Source organism: Nerophis lumbriciformis, linkage group LG33, assembly GCF_033978685.3.
Source record: "Nerophis lumbriciformis linkage group LG33, RoL_Nlum_v2.1, whole genome shotgun sequence".
NCBI lineage: Eukaryota > Metazoa > Chordata > Actinopteri > Syngnathiformes > Syngnathidae > Nerophis > Nerophis lumbriciformis.
Window position 1 is genome coordinate 13,144,396 of NC_084580.2, and position 27,945 is coordinate 13,172,340.

Here is a 27,945-nt window from a genome sequence, read left to right on the forward strand (position 1 = left end):
GGCGAATACTGACTTGACCAACCAATAGGCGCGTTCGTTAACGGAAGTGGTCGGTTGTTTCAAAATGGCGGCTTGTGTTGAGCCAAATATATTTATCGAACAAAATTAATTTATTAAAAACAAACATAATAGAGAATATTGTTCGGTGTGTTCGCTTTTACACCTCTACCGACATAATATCATGTATAACATTGCGAGAAACGTGTTTATACTTAGAATAGCCCTTCCTCAGTCTGGATAGCATGCTAGCCTTGTGGTTAACGTTGAACACATTTTGTAAATACTCACATTTAATCCAGAGTTTTGTTATTTTAAAACAATGTTGGGTTATTTGGCAGCAAGAAGGGCCGGCCTGGATGACCCGCTGCTTTTCAGACGTGCAGAGTCGACAAGGAGGTAAGTATATTGGATTAGTAATGTTCAAATGTACTCATCCACATCGTTTATAATAATAATTATAATGTATCATTTTATGTTGGGTCGTAACACAAAAAAATAACGATGTGTAACGTTACACATTATAGCTTGCATCACACCGTTACGTCATGTTTCAGTTCATCCATCCATCCATTTTCTACCGCTTGTCCCTTTCGGGGTCGCGGGGGGGTGCTGGAGCCTATCTCAGCTGCATTCGGGTCATCCATCCATCCATCCATTTTCTACCGCTTATTCCCTTCGGGGTCGCGGGGGCGCTGGAGCCTATCTCAGCTACAATCGGGCGGAAGGCGTTTTACACCATGGACAAGTCGCCACCTCATCGCAGGGCCAACACAGATAGACAGACAACATTCGGGTCAGTTTCAGTTTATTCCGAACGTGCATAAATTTGAAAGGAAATTTTACCTTTGCAACCTCATTATACTATTGGCTAAGTTTTATATTCATAAATGTAAGTTTCTCAATGCCCGACCTGTTTTTTGTGCCTTTAAAAAATAATTAGAACTCTACGTTAAAACACTCTCCACCTCTAACAACCAAAAAGCTGTGAAAACGATGATGATGTGTTCTAAATTTAAACTATTTACTGAACTTGTGTGAGCCTATGGCTTTGCACTTTGTTATATATATATATATATATATATATATATATATATATATATATATATATATATATATATATATAGGGATGATACTCGAAACCGGTTGTTCGATAAGAAAAGAACCGAGTCCTCAGACTCGAATCCCTTTTTGAGAACCGGTACCCGTTATGGAGACCACTATAGTAAAGAAAAACAGTTGGTTCTTTATTCGAATCCCTGGGAACGAATCCCGTCCCGACCAGAAATGCCCCATGGGATATCACAAGAAATGACGTCACGTAGCTCAGTCATTAGGCGCAGATAGGGAAAGCAGGAAAAACAATGGACCGGAAAAAGCACTCCAAGGTGTAATAAAGTTCAAAACAAAAGGTATAATCCAATGAATAACTTTACTGAGAGATTTGAGCAGGGTACAAACACATGACCAACACTTTTACGACCAACCGGAAACATAGCAAACCAGGCTAGCAACGCAGCTCCTTTACGGCAGCTGTCGCAACGTTCTTAAAGCAACCACAGCACATACATATATACACAACATATATGACATGATCTCCCTTTTTTAACTTTTGTTTTTCTTTCGTTGTAAACAAAACAAAATCACACTGTATATGTGTTTCTGTCTAATTATAAATAATGCAGATGAGGCGTGTTGGCTGAGTTCTTGACGTTTACCGGTACTCATTCTTAGCTGCCGGCGTGACGACATGCAACAACACTTTTCGGGGCTACCGCGCATGCTTGTCACTCCCGTTGCATGCTGGGTAGTGTAGTTGTTATATTCCCTAGCTCATAACATCACATCTTTCCCCCTATAAAGAAATAATGTTAACTCAATAAAGTGTATTTCTTTTTTTAGCTTTAACTTTTAATTTTTTAGCATTGTAACCACATTTGCAAACAACTTTTCTCTTCATAGAATTTTCTTTCAATAAAGAAATAAAGTGCAAAAATGTCAAAGCATCATAACAAACACTTATGTCAAATAGCAGCAGAATTGCACTTTTTGGAGAGCTGTATTATTTTCAGTTTTGTGCCCAAGGGACTGATTTTATTTAAGACTATATTATTATTTATACACCTATAGTGATCACAGAGACAGGTTGTTTTTGTGTAACTGTATATATTTGTTTTTCTGAAAAGTCCCACTTAATATACTTTGGGTAACAACAGTCAATATTTATTTTTTTTATTTTATTTTTTTAGGGGGGTAACAGTCAATATTTATATATTTATTAGATTTTATTTTTTTCTTATATAATAAAAGTGAGCTTTTGTTAAACCAAATATTGTGTTTTTTTTTCCATATACAACAACCTATCTGGACCCGATAAGAGAATCGATAAGGAATCGGTTCGATAAGAGGATTCGATAATAGGCTCGAACTCGATAATTTCTTATCAAACATCATCCCTAAATATATATATATATTGCATTGTATATTAGTTACGTTATTGAGTTTACAACCCCCTGGACCTGATTTGTACTGTTTTTGTACTTATTTTGAATATTATTATTCCTCGATAGTTTGTAAATGTTGCAGTTTATAAATAAAGGTTTATAAAATAAAAATAATAAATAAACCTGCATACGATACAATGTAATGCATCACACATTTCCAGTTGTTTCGTTACATCACGTCCGAAAAGGAGTTGAGTTGAGTTTGAGTTTATTTCGAACATGCAAGCATACAACATGATACATCACAATTTCCAGTTTCTCTTTTCAACATGTTCGAAAAGGAGTAGGAAGAAGCAGAGCTTATTTAATCCCACCCCTTTTCTTTTACATAACAGTTGCTAAAACATTTGTTCACTTCCTGTTCTCAATTTATTCACAATATACTCCATAAGTAATCACAATAAAGGTTTTGTATGTTTTCTATATCCAACGTTATGTATTATTCTATCTGATCGTTTTTGTAACACCGTTAATGAATGAAGTGTACTTTTGTAGTTATTTCCCCATATTTCTGCACAGTAACTCAGATATGATAACACTAGCGAGCAGTAGAGAATATGAAGGGATTTTTGGTCTAGAACATGTTTTGCTTTATTCATTATTGATGTGTTTCTTGCTACTTTATGTTGTATATTTTTTACATGAGATTTCCAGTTCATTTTATCATCAATCATACCTAGAAATTTGGTTTAATTTACTCTTTCAATTTCTATTCCGTCTATTTGTGTTCGTGTTTGACTTTCTCTTCTACTGTTACCAAATAACATTATTTTAGCTTTACTGAGATTCAACAATAGTCTGTTTTTGTCAAACCATCTTTTTAATTTGTTAATTTCTTCTGTTATTATTTGTATTATCTTCTGTGTGTTCTCTCCTGAACAAAACCTGTTGTATCATCCGCAAATAATACTAACTTTAAATGTTTTGTAACTTTACAAATGTCATTTATATAGAGATTGAATAATTTAGGTTCTAGTATTGATCCCTGAGGTACACCACAGGATATATTTAGCGTTGTAGATGTGTGTTCGCCGAGCTTCACGTATTAGGAAGAAGCTGATCTTATTTAATCCTACCCCTTTTCACACCATAGCAATTTTATCCAATTTCCTTGTTCTCTGTAACAGAACAGTGAACAAATAAATAACATACCATAGTAAGCAAACATATTAAATACATAAATAATATTTGTCTCAATAGAAAAAAGAAAAGAAAGGGTTCAAGATGTTCATCATAATTCTTGTTTTGTGTACTTTGTAAACACTTGTAGTTTGAACAGTCTCTTAAAATGAATCATATTGGTGCTTTGTTTGGGTTCTTTGGTTAATCCGTTCCATAATTCAATTCCACATACATATATGCTAAAGATTTTAAGTGTTGTACGAGCATATAAATGTTTTAAATGAGATTTTCCTCTAAGGTTATATTTCTCCTCTTTTGTTGAGAAGAATTGTTGTACATTCTTGGGTCGCAGGTTATAGTTTGCTTTATACATAATTTTAGCTGTTGGCAAATGCACCAAATCGTTGAATTTCAATAATTGTGATTTAATAAATAAAGGGTTTGTATGTTCTCTATATCCACAGTTAGTGAAGGAAGCGCACATTTGTAGTTGTTTCCCCATATTTCTACACAGCAACTCCGATATGGTAACACTAGCGAGCAGTAAAGAATATAAAGTGATTTTTGGTCTAGAACATGTTTTGCTTTATTCATTATTGAAATGTTTCTTGCTACTTCATATTGTATATTTTTTACATTAGATTTCCAATTCATTTTATCATTTATTATTACACCCAAAAATGTGTTTTCTTATACCCTTTCAATATCTACTCTGTCTATCTGTATTTGTGTTTGACTTTCTCTTCTACTGTTACCAAATTGCATTATTTTAGTTTTACTGAGATTCAAAGATAGTCTGTTTTTGTCAAATCATCTTTCTTAATTTGTTCACTTCTTCTGTTATTATTTGTAGTATCTTCTGTGTGTTCTCTCCTGAACAAAACGCAGTTGTATCATCTGCAAATAATACTTACTTTATGTTTATCATGTTTAGAAAGCATGCATTCGTCTTTCGTTGCATATAAGGATCTTCCATTTAAAATAATCCTAAAATGTCAAATGATTATTCTTACAATATGTTATTTATTTATGTAGAGATATCTAATGTTATTGGTATTTCATGCTTGGTTAGGTGGAGCAATCATATAATTCTCCCTACATGTATTTTGTTTTTATTGAGTTGTATTAGGGAAATGGATTCATGCATTACATGGCATTCATATAATCTTCAGATTTTTGTTTATATTTCAAGGGTCCTTTGCCTGCAGTTGAACGTGGACAGGGATATGGACAGAATCCACGGAAATGGTGTCAACACCCTTGACATTGAAGTAATAGAAGGGAAATAGTAAGTCCAGTATTTACGCCGTTCTTTTTTCCTTAAAAGATGCAGCATTCTGTCTCTGAATTACTGTACTACTGTGTGTTTTTAGCATGTTGTCCGGAGGTGCTGATGGTGTGATTGTCCTCTACGACCTGGAGAACTTCAGTGGGAAACCACAGTACACATGCAAAGCTGTCTGCACCATTGGCAGGTTTGTGTCATTCCATTTATGGACAGTGTGTCCACAAGAGGGCAGCAACCCTGCCAATACAAAAAGTATACATAGCTAAACGAATGAACCAAACCAAAATTGAGCAAAGCAGGCATCATTCTGATTTTATATTGTGTAGGTGCACCTCATGTACTCATGTTTGATTATAATCTGAATCGTTTATACTCAACAATGTTGAGTGGCGCAAGTTGTACTGGTACTCTTTGATTTGTATATACTAGATCAGTGGTTCTTAACCTTGTTGGAGGTACCGAACACCACCTGTTTCAAATGTGCATTCACCGAACCCTTCTTTAGTGAAAAATATTATATATATGTTTTTAAAATTCAAGACAAAGTTGTATGTTTTTTTGGTGCACAAAATGAACCGTGCATGAACATCACCTTGTTCCAAGAACAAAACCAACACAGTGCATGCACTCACGACAAATTACTGTCAGGTTCAAACACCGAACTATCTATTACACAAGACAAGAAGAAGGAATCAAGCAGATACAGAGTTGAATTTTACTCATGGGGAGAGACGTATTGGGCTGTACACTCAGTTACAGTTTCCCCTACGCTCTTAAGGTACAGTCCCACGTGCTCCTCTATTTATTCAGTAAGTCCCTAGTTAACATCACTGAGGCTGCTTCTGAAGGGAGGGGTAATGCAAGCAGCCCCAGTAGACACAATACATGATTATTCAGAATGGTAATGTGCTGACACTCGTGATTTCGCCCTGTCTCTGTTTTGTCTGCGTTGAGGTACTCGATGTCCGTCCTTGGCAGTCAGCAGGCAACAAACTGCTGACACGAGACAACTCGCAAAGCAAGATTACAAGTTGTGCCTTTGCACAGATAGAAAAGTACAACTTCAGCACTATAACTAGAGCAACGGCCTTTAAGCATAAGAGTTGTGTGATAACGTATACATAATTATTCTTTTTTTACACACCTGCAAATCAGATGGAAAATTAAAGGGAACATTGTTTGGGGGTATCCATAATACGCCAATAGGGAGAAGTTTTTATTTACACGATGAGTCGGGTGTGTCTTGAGACCGACTCACCGAACCCCTCGGGTTTGATCGAACCCAGGTTAAGAACCACTGTACTAGATGATGTGCATTGACCTATTAACTTCTAATTTCCTTAATTTTTTTTTAACCTAAATGTAGGTCCAGCAAGTATGTCCATCGATTCAGCGTTGAGACGGTCCAGTGGTATCCATATGATACTGGCATGTTTGTATCCAGTTCCTTTGACAAGACAATGAAGGTGTGGGACACTGAGACGCTCAAGGTATGTCACTGCGCTTCGATGTAATAGGCTCAGGCGAATAAATGCTGGCGCCTTTGCTACAGCTCTAATGCTCCAATTCAGTGCAATCTCTGTGATCCGGTACATTCATTTCCCCTGGGCCCAGTGGGCTCAACACATACACCGAAGCAATGCATTTTCAGCCCAATAAAAGTATTACAGTGCTTATTTACACTTGTAATAAACAGTTGAAACTCTGCACACAGCAGCCGCTAATATGGAGTTCTTTATACCAACTGTCAATCTCGTGTCGTTCCTATTGTCTTCTTCACGCTTTCTACCTTTCTATGCCCCCTTGTTGCAAATGGCCAACAGGGCGCCGCGCTAGAGTCCCACTGGCATCGTGGTAACCTCACAAGTTCAGGAAAAGGACAAGAACCCGTTGCTCTTTAATAGGTTCTAGCCCGAGTGTTGATGTCTCCCTCGAATATGGTTAATGATGATATATGACAATAATTTTATAGTGCGTGCTTTGTATGTATGGGGAGTGTTTTTTATTGCAAACAGAGCCTCCTCTGTGTGCCCAATAGCGGACTCAGTGCCGGTGCTGGCACACAGTGACAGATGGTGGAACAACAGAGGCTTTTTTATATTTGCCGGAGAATTTGCATTGCAGACACCACTGCTGCTTCACTAAGATGCCTTTTGATCTCCCAGCTGTGCTTGCATTTTTTTTCACTCCCTCTTTTTTTGGCTTAATTTAAGCCCGTGTTCAAGTACTGGGCAAAAGTCTTAGGCCAGAAACTAGCCTTCTTTGCCGAGACAGAAGCTGTTAAATTAGAGTGAGGTTCTGGGTCAATATGCAGATGAAGGAATTTAGAAATGTCCACCCCAGCCCAGAATCATAATGGTACTGGCCAGTATCCTCTGACAGACAACCACACAGACTAAAAGTGACATTTCAAGTATATAATGTAATGAAACTAGAGATGTCCGATAATGGCTTTTTTGCCGATATCCGATATTCCTATATTGTCCAACTCTTAATTACCGATTCCGATATCAACCGATACCGATATATACAGTCGTGGAATTAACACATTAATATGCCTAATTTTGTTGTGATGCCCCGCTGGATGCATTAAACAACGTAACAAGGTTTTCCAAAATAAATGAACTCAAGTTATGGAAAAAAATGCCAACATGGCACTGCCATATTTATTATTTAAGTCACAAAGTGCATTATTTTTTTTTAACATGCCTCAAAACAGCAGCTAGGAATTTGATACAAGCTTTCCCTGAGAGAGCATGAGGAGGTTGAGGTGAGCAGGGTTGGGGGGGCGGGGTTGAGGTGGGGGGGTAAAGGGTAGAGGGGGGTGTATATTGTAGCGTCCCGGAAGAGTAAGTGCTGCAAGGGGTTCTGGGTATTTTTCTGTTGTGTTTATGTTGTGTTACGGTGCGGATGTTCTCCCGAAATGTGTTTGTCCTTCTTGTTTGGTGTGGGTTCACAGTGTGGCGCATATTTGTAACAGTGTTAAAGTTGTTTATACGGCCACCCTCAGTGTGACCTGTGTGGCTGTTGACCTATGTGGTCAGTGAGTGTGAAAAGCCGTAGATATTATGTGATTGGGCCGGCACGCAAAGGCAGTGCCTTTAAGGTTTATTGGCGCTCTGTACTTCTCTCTACGTCCGTGTACACAGCGGCGTTTTAAAAAGTCATAAATGTTACTGTTTGAAACCGATACCGATAATTTCAGATATTACATTTTAAAGCATTTATCGGCATCTCTAAATGAAACCATTATTAAAAACACCAAACGTGTGTTATAAGACTTTTTGCACACATTTTGGACAGCGGCAAGGCATAAACAAATGCCTTTGTAGGCCATCAAGCATATGCCATAGGACCTTGTGGCACTTTTTCCTCGTCACTATAAGCCTGAAGAAAATGTGTTTTATTGCTATATGTAAAAAAACAACAATGATAAAGATATAATTAGATAAAGGTATACAGTACTACATTGAATCGAGCAAGTCTGAGAATAGGTGAATCCTACTGTACATGTTTTGAATCTTACAGAATAAAATAATAACCTAAAATGCATGCTTCTCAAACTAAATAATTAAGTTGATCTGTGATATCCAAAATTACAAGAATAATAAATGTATTGCCGTCACATTTGTTACGGTCTGTATTTGCATTGTTGTTCTGGACCATAGGATGCAGAGACAGCAGGTAAAGTGGATACAAAAATAAGAGTGCTAGAAAGGAAATAATACAGAAACTAATGAAGTCCAAACTGTCATGTGAGATGACAACATTGGCACAGCTAATAATATATAGCACCATTTTTTTGGTTTCCCAACATTTTATTTAATAAAATTGGCTCTCGATCATAAGTTTGGGAAAGGCTGACATCCTTCTGCGTAGCAAAAATACTCTAATACATGTTTTGCTTGTTTCAATTCGATATTTAAATATGCTTTGTTTTTGTACCATCTTTTTGTCTTTATTGTGCCTCAGCCTGCTGAAGTCTTTGAGTTTGAAGGCAACGTCTACACCCACCACCTGTCTCCCATTGCCAAGAAGCACAGTCTCATCGCAGGTGTGTGTGCGCGCGTTCATGTGTGTGTGTAGCAGGGACGATGCACTTATATTTGCTGACCAAACCAACCAGAATGAGCAGCACACAAGACAAAACGGACGTCTCAGTCAGTGTTCTGCTTCCATTCAGACACGACCCTTAACCTTTACGACCCTATGTTTTACCTGAGGTTCACATAGCGACATACGTGTGGCCCTTAAGGGATATAAGTAAGTCATATACCTGTCGCCTGTAGATCCAACTTCTTAGAAAGAGCAATAAGTGATGAAATGTCTTGGTGTTGCCTCACCTCATCACCCAGCAGGAACAACAGGTTACTCGTACCAGCTGTTTTACTCATCTGGGTGCTTCTTTGTGTGTGACACGCCTGTTGTCTACATTTTTATGTAGGCCTTTAGAAACATGTGTTCTGTAGTTCACTACAGTATATGGTGTATTATCTGCACAGATTTTCCAAACGGAGCCATGCAATCATCAAGAGCTGGACAATATTATTAATCTGTTACAATAGGAAAAAAAATAATTAATGGGCCGTGCAATGTGCATGCAAATTCCTGAGCTTGTAACGGTGAAACGGATGAGGAGCGAAAGAGTTAAAAAGAGAGCGTGTGTACTAGAATGTTGGGATCTCACCATGTTTTCCTGCTTTGTATTTGACACAGTGCTATTATGCCTAATCAATAATTACCAAACTCAACAAAAAAGTAAGGCATATGATTTCCGCGTTGACGTATCTGCGGACGGAATCACATAATAGATCAGTCAAAGGGAATCTGCTGTTAAATGCAGAAAATGGCGGAAATTGACATGCATGTAACTGAAATGCTGTCATTGTGAGGAGAAGGAATATTTGTTTGGGACAATGATGTGTCCAAGACCGCTCATTCATACCCCAAATTCTTAACCGCCCCGTCCTGAACTAAACAATGCAGCGACGGCCACTTGAAACAGTGATTACACTACGAAACTAAAGCTAGCGAGAACAATCCATACACCCACAACACATTTCCTCTGCTTGTGTTGTTGTGAACAACATCATTGATGTTTGATCAATGTACAAACAGTAAAGCAGTCACAACTTTTAAAACTGCCTCAAGTCGTTTCTACACATCAAGCTCAGATAACAGCAGCACAGTCCCCCCCCCCTTCTAGAGACACATCCGGGCACTTCTGGGTTTCAGGCAATGGTCTAAACCCCATTAGGCTACTGTTTATTTACTTTAATCCGTGAAGATTTAGGCCTATTTTCGAAAGGTTTAGAGGCAAATATAAAAGGGATCATGATAAAATATTTAAAATGGGATGGAGTGGATTTTTACACTTACCGTATTTTTCGGAGTATAAGTCGCACCAGAGTATAAGTCGCACCTGCTGAAAATGCATAATAAAGAAGGAAAAAAACATATATAAATCGCACTGAATCCCGGCCAAACTATGAAAAAAACTGCGACTTATAGTCCGAAAAATACGGTATAAGAAAAATATTTTTTTAAATAATTCATCATTACCAAAAGGTTACGGCTACCTCACTTCACTTGACACCTACGGTATTTAGAGAAGAAAAGATTGGCGGCACATCATGTCACTGTAATAAATGACATTGAAACTAACTTGCAAAATTCTAAGTTTGTTGGCATTATTTGCCATGAAAGTGTAGATGTGGCGGTTTTTAAACGACTGTTGAGCTACATACAGGTGAGAATAATCAATTAAATTTGTCACATTAATGGCACGCGATTATCATAATTTCATGACCGAAGCAAAAAAACTTCTTACACTTTTATACTGAAATAAATACACCTACAACTTATTAAATGAAAATAAAGAAAAAAAAATACCGGCAGCGGTAAAGTTTAGATCCATAAAGAAAAGAAGAAAGTGAATTAATGTTTATAACTGAATACATTTACATATGCATAAAAATTTGTTTTCTTTTGTATTATTTTTTAAATGAATTAAGTAATGTTTATGACAACCTTTTTCCAAAACACAATATAGAATGTGAGTTGTAACAGGAAAGAGCATACATTTCTCATTTGTTTTCAAAACGGTTACAAAAAAGTGGGACCCCATTTTTATGACTTGATGGGGTCCCTGGGACCCCATTTTGAAAATTCCTAACGCCAACACTGTTAGTTAATTTGCACAACCAGGTATTTGTAGTTATATTCAGGCATAGCAACCACAAAAGAATAAAAAACTAATGCGATCTATTGTCATTTCTGTACGTTTAGTTCTGCTATCAAACACTACAACGATAACTCGTTTGCATCACAGAAAGTTTCTCAAACAAATCAAATGTTCAAAAAAACATTTTACAAAGTGATCGCTGCAGACACGAGCATGGTCCGATTGTATTCCACAAGATGATGAAAGTGATATTTTTAAGGGCTATTTCCTTCGACGCACTTTTGTTTTTTTCAGACTTTATTACTTTTCTGAGCCACTGAAAGCTATTTCCTATCCCTCTATTTGAACGACTGAAACACCCTAGAACAGAACAGCAATATGGCATTTTTTCACCAACTCTACACTCACTCTAACTTGTTTTGATGCTACGCTCTTGCTGCTTGTGAATTAAGCCGCAAAGAAGTAAAATGGATGTGACGTCATATGCAGCCCTCCTTCTGACTGCGCTAACAAATTAAAAGTTTCAAAAAGTACCTTACACAACCATAATGTACTTAAGCAACCTTCTGATATATTTGCACATTTATTATGCTTTGACTTAAAATACTGGTCAAAAATGCCCAAAGATATATTGAACCAATAATTGTGAGGATTTTTGCATTTAATTAACATTTTTTAAAATTGTATATAAGACACAAAAAGCACACACTCAATGCTGGTAAAATAATTGAAAAAGGTTAAAAACGAAAATTAAAACGGAGAAACTGAATTTAATTTTTTCATATTGCTATTATTATTGCTATTATTTTTCAATTTATTGTTGTTCATATTTTACATTTTTTACTAGTTGTTGTTTATACGTTACCAATTTATATGTAGGTCTTTTAAATTATATTTAAAGTTTAGTTTTGGTGGTACAATAAATGCTAATGTTTTAAATTAATGAATAATAGTGATTTCAAAATCAATCCAAATATTTGTGATTAATATTTTTGCCTTAATCGTCCTGCCCGAATGCCCTGTTGAGTATTTTAGCTTCAGTTTGTTTAATGTTGTTATCAGTGTCTTGATACACCACGCCTTTTTTTCTGCAAACCTGGCACTTCCAGTTTCTCCAACCACACCCCTCTTGCGGTACACATTTAAAAAGCTCTTATTGTTTTGAAAGAATGTGTGACTGAATGTTACCCCCTCAACCTCACCCCACCCCACCCCACCCCCTCAACCTCACCCCACCCCACCCCTTGTCTTGTCAGTTGGCTCCCAAAACCCTAAAATACAACTATGTGACCTGAAGTCCGGCTCGAAAATCCATGTCCTTCAGGGTAAGTGATGTATTTCATTGTACACTTGTTTGAACAAACCATACCATTAACCGTTACCACAGACACAAACCCTTACACACTATCAAGAGATAGACACACTAATTGTGTCTCCTCCACAGGCCACAGAGCGGAGGTCCTGTCTGTGCGATGGTCTCCCAGATACGAACATATCTTAGCTTCTGCCAGGTAAGCACAGAGAAGAAGTGAAAATGTAAGTTTATTCTGAACATGTATACAGTTATAACATAATACATTATATATTTTACATATATTCATTTTATTTTCAACATGTCTGAAAAAGAAAAGAAAACCAATATATATGCATATATATATATATATATATATATATATATATATATACCGGTGTATATATATATATATATATATATATATATTTATTTTTTATTTTTTATACATACCGGTATATATATATTTTTATTTTTTCCCCCCTTTTTTATATATATATATATATATATATATATGTATGTATGTATGTATGTATATATGTATATATATATATATATATATATATATGTCGTTTCTCGAAAATTATGAATCGCTTTAGAATTGGAATAATTACATTTGAATGTGAATCAATATTTTTGGAGCACCCCTACTAAGAATATATGATAAACACTTTTTTTTTTGTGCAAAATAATCAAATGTGGGCTATCCACGTATAAAGCACCCTGCCACTTATTAATTAATATTTTACAAGCTCTTTTTTCCTTCTCAACATTGTGTCAAGTGTCAGGGGTGTTGTGTATAGATAAAAAAACAAAAAACAAACTCCCAACGATGGCATGTCCATCCCTGTCACCTGCTTTTTTCCCTGGTCCGATATGATATGATGTGCTGTAAACTACACCCGTGGTATTACAAAAGCAGTGTTTGAAAAAGTTTTATGATTTTACTCAACATTTTAACAGCAACCGTTTTCGAGTGATTTCTGTCACAAATATTTATCTCCTTTGAAGTATTGCGACTGGCTCTTAGATCACATCTGACATCTAATTAGTCAGTTGCTGCTTGCTGTCAGTCATTGTCACTTTGGCAAGAAGGCAGCGCTAGAAAGCTAATCAAGGATCTTGTGGGCGTTCTAAAGGGACAAGCTTCAGTCTGAGCGGCGGTATTCCGCCTGGATCAGATGTTTGACTTGTTTCCATTCGATAGCGTCACATTATTTTTGGACATTAAAAAGTGCAGGGGACATGTCCCCCCATCCACCCTAAATTACGTCTATGGGTACGTCTGGCAATGACACGGCACAATCGAAAATTAGTGCACTCAAAGCAGCCGCGTAACTGTGTCAAACAATCACTTTAAATGCCATTTTTTCCGTAACAGCTCTGATGTAGCTATTTTGATTCAATCTCCATGTAAAAAAGGCTGTGCGGGTATTCCCTCAAATTTTTGCCCGGGGTTTATGACTATTTTGTTAGAAATTGCAGCGACCTGATTTATTAATTGTAGAGATGTCCGATAATGGCTTTTTTGCCGATATCCGATATTCCGATATTGTCCAACTCTTAATTACCGATACCGATACATACAGTCGTTGAATTAACACATTATTATGCCTAATTTTGTTGTGATGCCCCGCTGGATGCATTAAACAATGTAACAAGGTTTTCCAAAATAAGTCAACTCAAGTTATGGAAAAAAATGCCAACATGGCACTGCCATATTTATTATTGAAGTCACAAAGTGCATTATTTTTTTTAACATGCCTCAAAATAGCAGCTTGGAATTTGGGACATGCTCTCCCCGAGAGAGCATGAGGAGGTGGGCGGGGGGATAGGTGGTAGCGGGGGGTGTATTGTAGCGTCCCGGAAGAGTTAGTGCTGCAAAGGGTCCTGGGTATTTGTTCTGTTGTGTTTATGTTGTGTTACGGTGCGGATGTTCTCCCGAAATGTGTTTGTCACTCTTGTTTGGTGTGGGTTCACAGTGTGGCGCATATTTGTAACAGTGTTAAAGTTGTTTATACGGCCACCCTCAGTGTGACCTGTATGGCTGTTGACCAAGTATGCTTGCATTCACTTGTGTGTGTGTGTGTGAAAAGCCGTAGATATTATGTGATTGGGACGGCACGCAAAGGAAGTGCCAAAAAGGTTTATTGGCGCTCTGTACTTCTCTCTACGTCCGTGTACACAGCGGCGTTTTAAAAAGTCATAAATTTTACTTTTTCAAACCGATACCGATAATTTCCGATATTACTTTTTAAAGCATTTATCGGCCGATATTATCGGACATCCCGAATATATAGGATTTGATTTGATAGGAACATCGTACAATACATACATTGCAAAGACCAGACATAGCTACTAACTAATTTTAATCTGTTGCCCCCGACCAAAGGCCAAGTGACAGCAGGTTAAAAATTAATTTACAAATAATTATATTAGAGGAAAAAATTAGTGGTGATTAATTGAGGCACGGCGCTTATTATTCTATTATTAAGGTAACGCTTCTACAGAAGAGTGTTCATATTTTTTTTTTTTTTTAAAAAGCTCATGTATTATATGAAGTGTGTGCCTAGCTTGTCCACTGGGACCCATCAAAGAGTCCAGGCCATCCAAGGCCATCTGGCCACAGGACCAAGTCAAAGATGATGGCAGCACATCTCTGGTTCCTCAGTAGAACTGTCAGTATAGCATATGGAGATACAGCTCACCCACCTGCTTATGCTACAATAGACCTGCTAATTAATCTAGTGGGGCCAATGTGCTGATCTCCCTTTGGACATTAACTGATTGAAAACAACTGGCTCAAAGAGGCAAGCAGTGACGCCTGTATGATATTTAATTTGGCCCCTAGTCAGAAAGCTGACAGATAAAGGCAATTATTATTGTTGATGTATTTCACTCACTAGAATGTCTTTATTATTGTGGTATTGTTGTTGTTTGCCGCGTTGTACAGCTGCAGATCAGCCACACAGTAGGAAACATATTGTTGACACAATAAAACAAGCTTGTTCATTTCTCTCCAAGTGCAGACAGCAAAGTAAAATTGTGGGATGTGCGTCAGGCTTCAGGTAGTCTTCTGACGCTGGACCAACACAACGGAGATAAGTCCAAAGCTGCCTCTGAGGCAGGTAATGTCCGCTCCGGCTTTATATTTGTTTCTTATCCACAGCACTTTATATTTTATTGTATTTATTGTAGGGGTTTAAGTATGCTTTTAACTTTTGGAGGAAATGCTAGCAAATATTTATTAGGCTTTTAGCGAGTATATATGTTCTACATAATGAGAATATCTTTTCACTGTATTATTTTATTTTTAAGATGAAGAGGATAATTTCTTAAAGGATTATACATTCATATATACCGTACTTATATTATATTAGACATTAGCAGTGGCAGATGTCTTTTTTTGCATTACTTAGCGAGGTTATGTAAGTGTTTTTATGTTTTATACTATTTATTTTATATTTAAGTAGAATTCCTTATTCCTTATTACTGTATATATTTTTGTTTTAATTTTTCCTCCACTTCATTGTATTTTTGTTTTTATAAAAATACTAGCAGATAGATTTAGGTTTTTAACATTTTATCACTTTGTGTCACTTAGTTGTTGTGTTTTTATTTTTAATTTGTTGACATTTTTTTTTTAACTAGATTAGTAAATTCTCTGATATCCATCTTGTTTTCATTTATTTATTTAATACATTATTTTATATAACTTTTGTATGACTTAGTTTTGGTCAATTATTATGTATTTTTATTTATTTATAATTGTATTTTAAATTAAAGCTAGATTGGGAACTTATTTAATTTAAATGTTGTTTTATTTATATATTATTTTATATATGTTTTTACATTACTTTGTTTGGGTCTGTTATGTATTTCTTCCATTCATAATTTCCATAATCAAAGATTAAGCACAGAGAACAGTATGAATACTTTTAAGAAGCATCTGAGAGAACAAAATTGGGACAATATGTACAGTGAAAAAGATGTACATGAAGCATATGTTTAAAAAAAAAATATGATTGATATATTATTATTATGATGCTTTATGACAAACTTTGTCCATGGAAACAACTTAGTATAGAAGCAGAAGAAAAACAATCAAACATGGATGACAAAGGGACTGACAAATGTAGACATTATATAGAACATTTATAACACAAAGATCTACAGGGACAGAAAATAAGTACAACAAATATGATAATAAGCTACAAACATGTTGGAAAGAATATTAGTAATTAATTAGACAGGAACAAAAACAACACGAGAGCAACATTAAAAATTGTGTTGAGAAGGATTACCCTCAATACTTTTCAGACGGAAACATAAAAAATGGCAATATGAAAGAAGTGGTTGAAAGCATAGCTACTTTGTAAATATTGGACGAGAGCTGGAGGAAAATATTCCAGTTCCCAACTCTATGTTCCTCCATGGACGTGACAGTTGAGAAAATAATCAAAATTGTAAATACATGTAAATCCAAGACCCCAACTGATTGCAACGGAATTGATATGGAAATGATAAAAAAAAGGTCAGTGAAGACTTTTCAGAACTTTTAACTATATAACCTGCTACCCAAGACTGTACAACAATTCTTCTTAACAAAAGAAGGCAAACATAACCTCAGAGAAAAATCTAATTTAAAACATCTGTATGCACGTACAACATATAAGAAAGACCTTTTAGTATATCAGTATGTGGATTAAATTGTGGAATGGATTAAGCAAGGAAGTCAGACAAAGTACTAATATGATAAAGTTTGAGAAACCGGTCAGACTCAAAAGTGTTCACAACCTACAACAAATAAAAATCTTGATAAATATCTTGAACCTTGTTTAAAAATAACCGTCAATTACATAACTATTTAATTATGAGAACCTTATTTATTGTTATTTATGTATTTAATATTTATTTACTTATTAATTTGTTTATTTATTTATTCACGGTTGTGTTACAGATTGAGTAGTTCCAAATGTGTTAGAAATTTCCATGATATGAGAAGAGTTAGGATTAAATAAACTCTCTTCCTCCTTTTTGGACATGCTGTAATGAAAAACAAAATGTGTGATGTATTGTAATTGTATGCATGTTTGGAAGAAACTAACACCGTAACCATCTTTTTACTCACTGACGATCAGTTATGTAAAATGATTTTTGCAATGTCTAATGTGTTTCTTGTCACTCCCCAGTGAACACAGCCCACAATGGCAGAGTAAATGGCCTCTGCTTCACAAGCGACGGCCTGTACCTCCTCACGTCTGGGACTGATGACCGCATGCGACTATGGAACAGTGCCACAGGGGAAAACACACTGGTATGGTATGGTGTGGTGTGTATGTGTGCTTGCTTGACTATGAGTGTAGAGTATGAAAAACTACCCAGGCTTATGTCACTCTATTGCCTTGCATTTGTATAACGTAGTTATGTACTTACCCTAGCACCATTAATACGCTATGCCTCAATTCTGGGGAAACCATGCCATTACCCTGATCTCTAAACACAGCCTCCTTTTTAAATTTCTTGCTCCACCGGCTTGTGCTGCAGTTGCCATGGTGTGTTTTTTTTGTTCCACCTGACACCGTCTAACTTACAAGGTAGAGGATTTTTTTCTCATGGGAACACACCGCAAGACCCATGCTGGATCCTATAGGCAGGTGAAGCTGTGGGAATTTCTCGGGCACAGTTCAACAAGAAATGTGTTACACTGTTCCAGAACTTGTTTTAATAAACACATTTTTGTTTGCTGGGGGTAAGACCAGGGTTCTCTGAATGTTATTCCACACCAAACTCATTCAAGCATGCCTTTATGGGTCTTGCATTTCCCTTAGTGCTCCCACAAAGCTGGAGGCATACTGTATCAGGGTATCCGCGGGGTTTTAAAAAGTCTTAAATCCAATAATTTGAATTTAAGGCCTAAAAATGTCTCAAATTGAGGTGGGGGGGGGGGGGGGGGGGGGGGGTAGGGGGTAGCAGGGGGTGTATATTGTAGCGTCCCGGAAGAGTTAGTGCTGCAAGGGGTTCTGGGTATTTGCTCTGTTGTGTTTATGTTGTGTTACGGTGCGTATGTTCTCCCGAAATGTGTTTGTCATTCTTGTTTGGTGTGGGTTCCCAGTATGGCGCATATTTGTAACAGTGTTAAAGTTGTTTATACGGTCACCCTCAGTGTGACCTGTATGGCTGTTGACCAAGTATGCATTGCATTCACTTTTGTGTGTGAAAAGCCGTAGATACTATGCGATTGGGCCGGCACGCAAAGGCAGTGCCTTTAACGTTTATTGGCGCTCTGTACTTCTCCCTACGTCCGCGTACACAGTGGCGTTTTAAAAAGTCATAAATATTACTTTTTGAAACTGATACCAATAATTATGAAACCGATACAGATCATTTCCGATATTACATTTTAAAGCGTTTATCGGCCGATAATATCGGCAGTCCGATATTATCGGACATCCCTACTAAAATTCTCCTAAAATCTCATTAAAGGTCTTAAAAAATTACGATTTTGAAAAGTCTTAAAAATCTATTGACGTTACTTTTATTTAAAACATGCATCAACTTCAGTCTCGCTTTGAAATGTTTTCATTTTTGAGGACGCTGTAATGTAACTACACAGCGCTGCCCGGTCAGAATTTATCGAACACCACCAGCTATTGCGGTGCGCGCGCAACTGCGTGTTGACAGCTTAGTCAGCGTAGCAACGGAGAAAACTTAACAAAAGCCCACAGCAAAGCCAAATTACTTGCATAAGATGGGTAAGTAAAAGTTCAAAGATTTGTGTCTCCTGAACGATTGGTGGATGGAAACGTATAAAGTGTTTAGTACTCAGATGTGCAGCCATCGAGGAAGGAAGCGTTTGTAAACATGGCGGTGAAAGTGAATGGAATGATAATGTAAAAGTCAAAAATCCGGGATAAGTCCGTGTCAAAAGATGCTGAAACGCCACAAACACTTGCACAACTTTACAAAGATAAACGTAACCCTCCCAAAGGAGTGATATGTGGGTTAAGCGGTGCCAATTGCCGATGGAGATCAATATGAGATGTTTACGGTAGTAGTGAAATCATACTATCACATACAATAAGCACACGCTAATTTCTCTGTGGTAGTAGTGTACTCAGCAGTAACCCCGCCCACCTCAACCTCCTCATGCTCTCTCAGGGAGAGCATATCCCAAATTCCAAGCTGCTGTTTTGAGGCATGTTAAATAAAATAATGCACTTTGTGACTTCAATAATAAATATGGCAGTGCCATGTTGGCATTTTTTTCCATAACTTGAGTTGATTTATTTTGGAAAACCTTGTTACATTGTTTAATGCATCCAGCGGGGCATCAAAACTAAATTAGGCATAATAATGTGTTAATTCCACGACTGTATATATCGGTATCGGTTGATATCGGAATTGGTAATTAAGAGTTGGACAATATCGGAATATCGGATATCGGCAAAAAAAGCCATTATCGGACATCTCTACCACAAATGTAATAATCTAATAAGTAATCATTATCACAGGAGGCTGCAATATATATCACAACATACATTTTTGGCAGCATCGCTCATCCCTAATACAGTACAATGTGTATTTATTTCTGTAAGCTCTTCTACTTCTAAACAGCAGCACAAGAAAGGGTTAAAATTAGACAAAACAATCACCCCTACTTTGTTGCCTGTGCAATTGTTTTATTTTTTACAAATCGGAATTTGGTACATACCTTTAGTGGACGCGACGCAACGCGTGTACAATTTTTCTAAAGATTAGTTGAAAAGCCATCAAGTCGTTCAAGTCAATTTTGACCATGCTCCCAGTGCCACCCACACTGGTTTAAATGTAACTTAGATAATGGCTTTCACTATGTAAAGCGCTTTGAGTCACTAGAGAAAAGCGCTATATAAATGTGTTTCACTTCACATCTGTGTTACATGTATGCCAACCCGTCCTCCACTGCGCACAAATGTCATAAATGTCAATTACAGTCTTGTGGAAAAAAAGGACACCCCATGGGTAGCAATCCTACAGATGAACCCTGTGCACTTTCCCCCTTCCAGGTGAACTACGGGAAGGTCAGCAACCAGAGCCGTAAGAGGCGTCAGCTCACCGTGTCTCAAGGCTGCAGTCCAGAGTTTGCGTTTGTGCCCTGCGGCACCTCGGTCGCAGTGTACGCCCTCCACACGGGCGAGCTGGTGACCACGTTAAGGGGCCACTACAACCAGGTGGACTGCTGCGAGTTTCACCCACACTACCAGGTGAGACAAGCAGGGCGCAGCTCTGCCATTTTTGTCTTGATTACTTGATGGTCATGACTCATTATTAACAAATTTTACACATCAAAAATATGTCCATCCCACATACATGGGTTTTGTTTGAACTAATAAGGCTGAAAGAATGCGGTTAAGCAGCTTGTCACTCGCAGATGAAGGCTGAAGTGCTGCATTGCCATTTTTAAGCTCCTTTATCACTTTGCTTATGTCCTTATTGTACATATGTTTACATATTGGTGAAGCAACAACATCGCCTTTGTACTTACACTAATTGATCATTCAATTTGTGTGGGATTGTCTACATTTGTATAATTTTTTTGTTTATTATATACAGCAAGGGTCCCCAAACTTTTTGACCCGGGGGCCACATTGGGTTAAAAAATGTGGCCAGGGGCCGGGATATATATATATATATATATAAAATCTGTATCATTGCAGATTAGACAAACAAACAAAAAAAGTAATATGTCCACTGATGTTTAAAAACTCGACACTCGGAATCTACTTTACGTTTCCCCAACGATTTCGCCATTATTTTCCCTCGTGCACTAATTGACTGAAAGAGCGTGATGACGTCACGTTATCGATAGGAAAATGCATTTTTAGACAATATGATTTGCCTGAGCGGCTAGGAGACCCTGAGAGTGACAGGTGGTAGAAAATGGATTGATGGGCTAGAAAGAAAAAAAATATATAATTTTATTTATTTATTTACTTAAGACTACCCGCGGGCCGGATTTTGGACGCTGGCTGTAGTTTGGGGACCCCTGATATACAGTATGAGTGTGAATTCGGTTCAAATTAGGGCTGTCATGATTTTTTAATTTTAATCACATTAATCACACTTTATAATTTGGATTAATCATGATTAATCACAGGTTATTACTAGCTTGTATAATTTAAATTAACTTAAAAAAAGAATCCAATGTTTGGGCACAAATGTAATTTTATTTTCAGAATGTCATACAGGAGCAGTACTTAAATGTTTTACTTGAGTGCACTACATTTATTTGCTCAAAACTTGGTAACAGTTGTATCTAAAGTCCCATATGAGTGTATTTTAAAATGAAATTTGCAGTAGAAGTCTGCTCATTCATCTTTCCACCGGCGTGTGCATTAACTGATCACTGACCATATAACAACCCCCGTCGCCTTTCAGTTACTAAGTTAAAGTAGCATAAAATAAATTGCGCAATTAATCTGCATAATTATATGATTAACCTGGTCATTTTGTGTGATTAATCATGAGTTAACTTGTAATTTTTGACAGTCATAGTTCAAATGCAAAGGATGGTGGTTAGGTATATGTCAAAGGTGCCCCAAATACATTTTGGTGACCTCATAAAATGTAAATACAATACAATAATAAATTAAAAGATGCCTTTTACAAATGTAATACATTAAAAAGAAAAAAGAAAACATTGAAATATGTTTTCTTAACAATCACTCCCACTATAAATGCATACAAGTGTTGTTTTATTATTATTCTTAGTAGTAGTAGTATTAATAATATTATTGGTGCTATTACTGGTACATCACTATTATCATTTGCATATTCTTGTATTTATACTTTTGTATTTTTTGCATTATATATTTGTATTACAGTATGTGTTATTTTATAATTATTGTAACCTTTTTTTAAATGTTTGCTATTTTCTCTACTTTTATCTTCATTGTGCACCATTTCAGTTCTGTTGGGCTTGCACAATGAAGCTGATTTTGAAATCAAAACAAGCAAACTTGTCTTAATAATATAATGTAATTAGTTCATATGGTGAATTAACATTGCATTAACTCCTTGCATCATCAACACTCTTGCACATCATCTTTATTGTATCTGTTTATATTAAACCTTATGGGTTATTTTATGCATTGTATCATAAACAACTAGAGGATGACCTGCTGCATACGTTGTAGTCGTCAACTACTATGTAGTTTGTAGTGATTTAATTCAAAGTAACTTTTTTAATTTTTATTTTCAGGTTGTTGTTTTTTACTTACGGTAGTCAAGTTAGCAAGGGTCAATTCTCTACATTATGAGTATTTGTATTCATTTTATATTTGTTTTTATTTTTCAAGCTTAAAGGAAGGATTGTGTAATATAAACATTGTTTTAACCTCTTTTTTTAATAATTTATTAGACCTGTCAATGTGTAACAGCATTTAGATTATTCAGAGGTTTTTTTTGCCTTGCTCAGTTCATTTATTTATAATTTAGAGTTTTTTAAAAATTTGTATTTATTGAAAGTCAACTGTCCACATTACATGTATGCAGAAGATGCAATTTCACAGTTTTATTAACAGTACGCAAACACTGTCAGTAATTTAAATGTATCTTTTCAAAGTTCAGATTCTTATAACTCCGTCAAACGTCCTCACATGGCCTTGTAATTTGTTGTGCTTATAAGAGCTTCATCACTCAAACAAGGTCAAGTTTCAAACACTAAAAGGGCAGTAAAAAGGGACAACATGCATCACAATAAAGTGTCTGTTCATGTTGTGTAGGAGCTGTACAGTGCAGGTAAAGATGGAAACATCCTGGCGTGGGTTCCTGTCCCGCGTGCCCCAGATGTGGAGGAGTCGTCATCTGAGGTGACATTACCTTACGAGGCTCTGTTACCTGTGATGAGTCACACCTTTTTTGTCTTTTGCGCAGTGACATCATCGCACAAAGATGAGTGCTGCAATTCATGTACCTTGATTACACACACGTTTCTCCCTTTTTAAATACCTGTTGTGTGACTCACAGTTCTAGACGCTTCGGATGACAAAATAACAACAATAGGAGGAGGATTTAAACGTTGACTTTGCATTTCATTATTTTTATCTATTACCGACAAAATGATGAATAACTAGTTTCAGAATAAGACGTCAAGTCTAATTAGTGGACAGAGAATATTTACGGTGTCCATTCTGTGAGGCAGAAATAATTTTTTCACCATAGAAAATAAAATGATTGAGTAAATGAATCTTTTCCAGAGTAAAACTTCATCATGCAATCTTTGTAAATGTACAGGTAATGTTTCAAATTACACTTTAACATTCCCAAATGTCAGAAGTATAAACAAGTGAAATATTGACACTAATTAAAAGTAAAATAGAGTAAAACTACTCACCCTTTGAAGATGAGTCATTCGCATGGTAGTCGCTCGCATCAGCTTAGTCCAGGAGTTGGCAACCCAAAATGTTGAAAGACCCATATTGGACCAAAAATACAAAAAAATTAAATATTTATATGTGTTATAATGATGGCAACACATGATGTAAGTGTCTAAGTAGTTATATTAGCCTACTATCAAAATGACTGTGTGTCGCAGGCTGACGCAAATCTTTGTTGACAGAAGTGTTGAAATGTAATATTTATTCTACACATTTTTACAACATTGGAAAACATTAATAAAACTTCTCAGAGGGGGGGATAACTCTTGGAAATGACTGTTTTAGAATGGCCAAAGTTATAGATGTGTGTGTCCAAGTTAAAGGAAACGGCAGACTGTCTTCTAATGGATTTCTTACAATCTGGAATAGAGATGTCCGATAATATCGGCTGCCGATATTATCCGCCGATAAAATCGGCCTGCCGATATTATCCGCCGATAAATGCGTTAAAATGTCATATCGAAAATTATCGGTATCGTTTTTTTTATTATCGGTATGGTTTGTTTTTTTTGTTTTTTGTTTTTTAATTAAATCAACATAAAAAACACAAGATACACTCACAATTAGTGCACCAACCCAAAAAACCTTCCTCCCCCATTTACACTCATTCACACAAAAGGGTTGTTTCTTTCTGTTATTAATATTCTGGTTCCTACATTATATATCAATATATATCAATACAGTCTGCAAGGGATACAGTCCGTAAGCACACATGATTGTGCGTGCTGCTGGTCCACTAATAGTACTAACCTTTAACAGTTAATTTTACTAATTTTCATTAATTATTAGTTTCTATGTAACTGTTTTTATATTGTTTTACTTTCTTTTTTTTCAAGAAAATGTTTTTAATGTATTTATCTTATTTTATTTTATTAATTTTTTTTTAAAGTACCTTATCTTCACCATACCTGGTTGTCCAAATTAGGCATAATAATGTGTTAATTCCATGACTGTATATATCGGTTGATATCGGTATCGGTTGATATCGGTATCGGTATCGGTAATTAAAGAGTTGGACAATATCGGAATATCGGATATCGGCAAAAAGCCATTATCGGACATCCCTAATCTGGAACAACATGGCACACAAACAACTATCAGAAATGCAGCCAATATTACATACAGATAATTTGTTATGAGACATGCACATATACATTAACATAAGTAAAGGAAATTAAATGAGCTCAAATATTATTACAAACGAGGCATAATGATGCAATATGTACATACAGCTAGCCTAAATAGCATGTTAGCATCGATTAGCTTGCAGTCATGCAGTGACCAAATATGCCTGTTTAGCACTCCAACAAGTCAATAATATCAACAAAGCTCACCTTTGTGCATTCACACACAGTATTCAACGTTTGGTGGACAAAATGAGACAAAGAAGGAGTGGCATAAAACACGTCTTTCTGTGGCATAAATGTATGCATGTAAACAAACTGTTGAGTCACAGTCCACACAACGGTGAGTTCAAGGGCCGCTGAAATTAGTAGGACAAAACGGCGCTCGTCAAATACTCTCATCAGTGAAGCATAAACACAAACTTATTATACTGTGGGCTTTCTAACAATTAGGAAGGTTTTGTGTCGTGTTTGTCCTCCTACAGAAACCATATTACAACAAAAAATATATTTTTCACCCCATTTTTTTCCATTTTCATACATTTTTGAAAAAGCTCCATTGAGCCACCAGGGAGCCGCTCAAGAGCCAAATGTGACTCTAGAGCCGCGGGTTGCTGACCCCAGGTTTAGTCAAATTAATGTGTTAAACATAAATGTACTAATCAACCATTCCCTTTCTTATGTCACTGTATATTACATTTAATGTTCTATGGTTATCAGTCTTTTTGTTTTGCCACCAGTGTTGCGCTATTTTTTTTTATAGCAAAAGAAAAGCAAAACTTGTGGATAGGGTCAAACTGATGTTTCAAATTATATTTTAACTTTCCTAAATACCAGAAATATAAACAAAAGTTAACGATTACAACTAAATACAAGAAAAATAAAACCAGCTTCTCTCGTCATTTCAATGCACTGTGTTGGCATAATTTTTTTTTTTTTTAAAAACACAAAAAGGCCAAAGAAAAAGCAATAAGCAACAATGTTCGGTTGAGTCATACCAAAGACTACAAAAAATGGGATCCATTCCCTCCCTGCTTGGCACTCAACATCAAGGGTTGGAATTGGGGGTTAAATCACCAAATGATTCCTGAGCGCGGCCCCCACTGCTGCTCACTGCTCCCCTCACCTCCCAGGGAATGAACATGGGAATAGGTCAAATGCAGAGGATCATTTCACCACACCCAGCGTGTGTGTGTGACAATCATTGGGACTTTAACTTTAACTCCCACATTTTACCTTTTGACCAGAAATCATGATGAATATTATGTGTCATGTTTAAGGCTAAAAGTAAAACATTACCAGCAAATTTACAAAAAATGTTAGCATAGAAGAAAAGGTCATTTCAAACATCAGTATTCAAGGACAACTTTATAACAAATGTGTACATCAGTGGTGGGGGTTAAACTATGGAATTCTCTTTACAATGAGATAAAAGATTGTAGAAATATATTCCATTGAAAAAAATATATAAAGACAGAACAATAAGATCATATGGACAGCCGTAAGTGTTTACATTTTGCTTTATATTGATTATTTTACTTATTTTTTGTCTGGTTTTATACATGTATCATCACGTGAGGTGTATATTATTTTTTGTTCGGTTTGTACTTCATGAAGTTTTTGCACTTGTTGTTTTTTTTTGTGTGTTTTTTCTTTGTTTTCATTATATTTGGATGTATTTGTTTGGTTTGTATGCTTGTGAATCTGGGCTATCCATTAACTACTTATTATGTTGAAGGGGGCAGGAAATATAAGATTTTCTTCATCCTGTTCCTTCTCAAGCATAGGTGTGTAAATATGTTTTGTTGTTAGAGTTTAATTGTCTATTGATCAAAAATGCACATCAATGAAGGAGATAAATACAAAATGAATGAAAATAATTACCGGTAGTCACTCGAGTCCAAGTGAATGATTATGAACATTCATGAAAGACTCCAAGGGATTTTTTTTTATTATTATAACCCTCCTTTCCTTTTTTACTATGTGGTATTTTATTTTACAGCCTGCTCCTGGCCGGTCATCGGTCAATCCCGCCTTTCAGGACACGTGGAGTGATGAAGACTAACGATGGCCTTTTCAAGTTTCACCTCTAAGATAGAAGACACTCCTGCATATCACTCCATGTGGACGCTTCCACCAAGTTTCACAGAAAGTGGAATAGCTATCCCACACACACACACACACACACACACACACACACACTACTGTTGTGATGCGGTGATTATGGCACGGACATATTTCCACGAGAGTGACATTTTAGTTGTTTAGACAGTGAGAGGGCTGTCATGTATGCATATGTGACTGTGAGATTCCTAGTATTACATGTTTTTTCTTGTGTACCTCAAAAGCAGGGCGTGACATTGCGTTGACAAACTAATTGTCATTACCAGTACTCATATGCATGTGTGTTTGTCGGTGGGTCCTGTATGCTGAAACTGGAGCACCTCCTTTACTTCATTTTAACATGTTGTCTTTTGTAACAATGTTTGAACCAGTTTCACTAGCACTTTTAAAGTCCCATATCACTGAAACTAAATTGTTGTTACTCATGGAAATGCATGAAAAATGTGGAAACAGTACAATGCCACATTTTTGTGTTTTATAAATACCAACAAGTCCCTCTTTTTGTACTTTTTTCTAATATGTGTGTCATTTTGATTAAATGGCTGAGCTCAAGCGGACACGTGTATGCATACTGATTCTCATTCCTTTTTTATGTATACTTGTGGAGCTACGGAAACGTATTAAGTTCAGTTTAGTTTCAGTTTATTTCGAGTTGTTGTTTCATTACAGCACGTCCGAAAAGGAGTCGGAAGAAGCAGAGCTTATTTAATCCTACCCCTTTTCATACCATAACAATTTTATCCAATTTCCTTGTTCTCTGTAACAGAACAGTGAATAAATAAATAATATAACACAGTAAGCATACACATATTAAATACATAAATAATCTTTGTGTCATAGTTAGAGATGTCCGATCGGCCTGCCGATATTATCGGCCGATAAATGCTTTAA

At 36.3% G+C, this 27,945-nt stretch overlaps 1 protein-coding gene across 1 annotated transcript; it reads left to right on the plus strand.

Annotated features, from left to right (window-relative positions):
• The first annotated feature begins 27 nt into the window (after window positions 1-27).
• ercc8 (excision repair cross-complementation group 8) lies at window positions 28-27,604 on the plus strand. The gene is made up of 12 exons (XM_061928996.1): window positions 28-396; window positions 4,816-4,911; window positions 4,997-5,098; window positions 6,278-6,401; window positions 8,884-8,965; window positions 12,352-12,420; window positions 12,540-12,606; window positions 15,411-15,514; window positions 17,579-17,703; window positions 20,435-20,632; window positions 23,153-23,239; window positions 26,933-27,604. Exons 1-12 carry the CDS (start codon window positions 320-322, stop codon window positions 26,993-26,995), a joined length of 1,194 nt encoding a protein of 397 aa, XP_061784980.1. The 5' UTR covers window positions 28-319; the 3' UTR covers window positions 26,996-27,604.
• Window positions 27,605-27,945: the final 341 nt, after the last annotated feature.